Source organism: Arachis ipaensis, chromosome B07 (genome assembly GCF_000816755.2).
Source record: "Arachis ipaensis cultivar K30076 chromosome B07, Araip1.1, whole genome shotgun sequence".
NCBI lineage: Eukaryota > Viridiplantae > Streptophyta > Magnoliopsida > Fabales > Fabaceae > Arachis > Arachis ipaensis.
This window is the reverse complement of record NC_029791.2, coordinates 35,045,048-35,048,895: the sequence shown is the minus strand read 5'-3', so window position 1 is coordinate 35,048,895 and position 3,848 is coordinate 35,045,048. Positions and strand designations below refer to the sequence as shown.

At 39.9% G+C, this 3,848-nt stretch overlaps 1 protein-coding gene across 1 annotated transcript in view; it reads left to right on the top strand.

The window, feature by feature from the left end:
- LOC107609766 (putative pentatricopeptide repeat-containing protein At5g52630) overlaps positions 1–521 on the top strand; it is a gene marked incomplete in the record, with an annotated part of 3,441 nt that extends 2,920 nt beyond the window's left edge. Inside the window, 1 exon segment of the mRNA XM_016311789.2 lies at positions 1–521. Coding sequence (XP_016167275.1) covers positions 1–375 — 375 coding nt within the window.

The following is a 3,848-nucleotide window of genomic DNA, read 5'->3' as shown; positions in this document are numbered from 1 at the left end:
AATGACAAGGAATTCCCTCAGAGTTCTCTAGTTTATGAATCATTGGAGGTTTTAATTTTCAAAGCAAAGAATCTTGGATATGAGATGCTAGAAACTATGGAGATAAGTGAAGAAGACAAGGAAGAAGAAGAAAAAATAACATCAACTTCCATTTATCACAGTGAGAAGCTGGCGATTACATTCGGATTGGAGAACTTGCCGAGTTCCTCGCCGATACGAGTAGTGAAGAGTACCTTAATGTGCAGAGATGGCCATGATTTTGTTAAGTATGTATCAACACTGACTGGTAGAGAAATCATTATCAAAGACAGTAAGCGGCTTCATAAATTTGTGAATGGACAATGCTCATGTGGGGATTTCGGTGTTTTATTCTGATTTTCCTCTAAGCAGCATCAGATCTTTTTAGCATAAAAATTGATACATTATTTTTTGTACACTTCTACACTTGTAATAACACGTTACTGTTTGTAGGTTGTTATTACAACTTCAGGCTATGAATGAAAAGTTTTCACTAACTGGCTAACTATTTACTTTCTTTAGAAGCTACTAAAAGAACATGAATCTTTCTTACATTGCTGAAAAATTCTGCTCAGATAATCAGTTCTGCTCTATGTATAAAATGGCTCCAAGATTTTGTGATGCAGATCATCTAAAATATATTGGATTAAACGACTTAATAATCAGTGTTATGATGTTATCTATTGTATAAGGGATGGTCTATCAATTTTCCGGAATGATGTTGGGATGATGTTGTTTATTTTCTTAAAGCTGCGAAACCTCTTATTCATGTCCTTTGGCTTGTTAGTCATGAAAAAATAATTGATTTCGCACATGAAGCAATGCCAATGGAAAAGGCTGAGGAATCTATTCAAAAAGCCCCAGGACATTTTCTATATCACTGATTTAAGATGAGAATTAAAAGTTCATCCATTTAATGCAGTTGCTCAGTTTCTAACCCCGGCATTTTACTATAGCAACCCAAGGAATGAGTTCAATTTAAAAGTGGTGGTGGGATTTTTATAAGGCAATTGGCAAGCTGAGTGAAACACAAGAGGAGGCAGATAAAATTTTACTTGAGTGAGATCCTTGTAAGAGAGCCAAGGGTACCTTTGGAACAAAGGAGGCAACTAAATCAAGAACCTATTACTTTTCTTGTAAGAAAGCTATATTTATTGATAGATTTAGTTTCATGACATTTTTTTCAGAGGAATACTAGAGAACTACCAGAATTTATTGTTTTTGGCCATCAGCCATTAATATTTAAAAATATGTGCTAAAAGTATATTATTGGATTACTAGACTAAAGGAATTGAGTTGATGGTTAAAAATGATGGCCAAAAACAATAAATTATGTTGGTCATCTAGCATTTTTCTTTTAATAATGTTACTCGTTATTTGTGTTGCAGCTGCATGGTGGGAGTCGTGCGGATCATCCGCCCCAAGTTTACAATATAAAATATTGCTATCAGATCATAGTTATATAGAACGCAATACGCTCTGGTATGAGAACAGTTATTCAGTACACTATATGTAAAATATTTTATATGGAATATACATATGACATCTAGGTACGCAAATAAATTAGTATGCGGGACACGCAAATTGATACGCAATCTATTTGGTGAATTCATGTAACTATGTATTAGATTATTGAAATTGACTCTTAGTAACAGCTTTGGTGATTTTCAAACTAACTTTCTTATTTGTAACTAATGCAATAGATCTGTTTCTAAGGAAAGAAGTGAGCCCGGGCATCAAACGCTACAAGACTGGGTATTTGTTAAATATAACCAGGAGCTCAACTAGCATTTCTGGTATTCGAATCCTTGGGATCCCATTGTCATAAAAGATATTGATGATAGCAACGAATGGTTAGTGGGAGAATTTAGCAGGCATGGAAGTGTTGAAGAAATGTTGCTTTTGGATGATGATATTTTGACATGGGGAGTTGTTACTGATGTAAATGGAGCTAATGAATCTAAAACGCACAATGCAGCAAGCACACTTGGAAGAAGTTAGTTCAAGTCCTTCTGGCTCTAGGGGTCAGGAACATGAATTAGATTAGGAAGATTTTGAGGATGCGGAAAGCTGAGGAGTTAAGTTGCACGAGTAAGCGGCTGAGGCATGTGATGTAGTGGGAAAGATGTTTGCCTCAAACAAATCCAGGTTTAAATTCTAGGCAGTGGTCACTGAACTGAATTGAAACTGAACTGAAACTGTTTTAAATAAACCAGTTTTTTCAAATAAAACACTAAACTGAAACCATAGTTTTTATGAAAACCAGTTTATTAAAAAACCAGTTTTTATGGTTCAGTTTAGTTTTAAACTAAATTAAAACTGGTTTTATTCAAACTCCAAAATTAGCTTTTTCATACTCTTTCTCTCTCTCCCCCTTCCTCTCTCTCTCTCTCCTTCCCTTCTCTCTCTTCTCTCTCTCTCCTCTCTCTCTCTCTCTCCTTTCCCTCTTTCTCCCCGTCCTCTCTCTCTCTCTCTTTCTCTCTCCTCTCTCCCTCATTTCTCTCTCCTTCCCCTCTTTCTCTCCCTCATCTCTCTCTCCCTTTTCCTCTCCCCCTTCTCTCTTTTCCTTTCCTTTCTTTCCTTCTCTCTCCTTTCTCCCTCTCTTTCTCTCCCATTTCCCTCTCTCTCCTTTCCTTCTCTCCCCTTCTCTCTCCTTCCCCCTCTCTTTCTCTCCCATCTCTCTCTCTCTCTCTCTCTCCTTCTCTCTCTCTCCCACTTTTCCCCTTCTCTCTCTTTTCCCTGTCTCTGTACTCTGCGCCATCCCTGCCCTAGGCTGCGCCTCTTCAGTTCTGACGAGTAGCCACCAGGAGTGGCAGACCCCTGTGCCGCTGCACCTCTCTATCGCGCCCAACCTTCCTTCATCCTTCCTTCTCTATCTGCTTCTAGGTTTCATTTTGGTTCTGTTCCATTTCGTTGCTGATTTATTTTATCCCATCCCTCCTCTCTCTCTCTCCTCTCCCTTCTCTCTCTATCTCTCTCCTTTTTTTCCTTTTCTCTTTCTCTCTCACGCTCCTCTCTCTCCCCCTTCCTTCTTTCTCTCTCTCCCTTCTCCTCTCTCTCCCTCTTCTCTTTCCCCATCTCTCTTTATCTCTCCTCCTCCCTTTCTCTCTCTTCATCTCTTCTTTTTTTCACTCTCCCCTTCTCTGTCTCCTCCTCCTTTCTCTCTCTCTTTTTGCCTCTTCACTCTAAAGCGAGAGAAAGAAAGAGGAGAGAGAGGAAAGAAAGAGATGATGAGATAGAGGAGGGAAGAGAGGAAAAGGAGAGAGAGAGAGAGAGGGGGGAGAGAAGGACAAGAAGAGAGAGAGAACAGAGAGTGTATTTGTGTTTGTGACAGAGCATGGCGGTGGTATATGTGACAAAGGTTTTGAGAATAAAGAGGTTTATAGTAGAAGCAAAGACTTTGGGAGAAAAAAGAGAGAGATGGAAAGGGGAGAGATAAGGAGAAAAATGAGAGAGAGGAAGAGAGATGAGGGGGAGAGAAGGAGAGAAAGACAAATAGAGAGAAGGAGAAAGAGAGAGAGAGAGAGAGAGGAAGGAAGAGGGGAAGGAGAGAGAGCATGTGGAGAGGAAAGGAGAGAAAAGGAGAGAGAGAGGAAGAAGGGAAGGAGAGAGAGAGAGAGAGGAAGAAGGGAAGGAGAGAGAGAGAGAGAGAGAGAGAGAGCATGGGGAAAGAGAGGGAGAGAAGGATAGAGAGAAATAAAGAGGAATGGGAGAAAGAAGGGAAGGAGAGAGAGAGAAAAAAGGGAGAGATGGGAGAGAGAGGAGAGAGGAAGACAAAGAGAGGAGAGAGAGAGAGAGAGAGAGGAGGGAGAGAGATGGAGAGAAGAGAG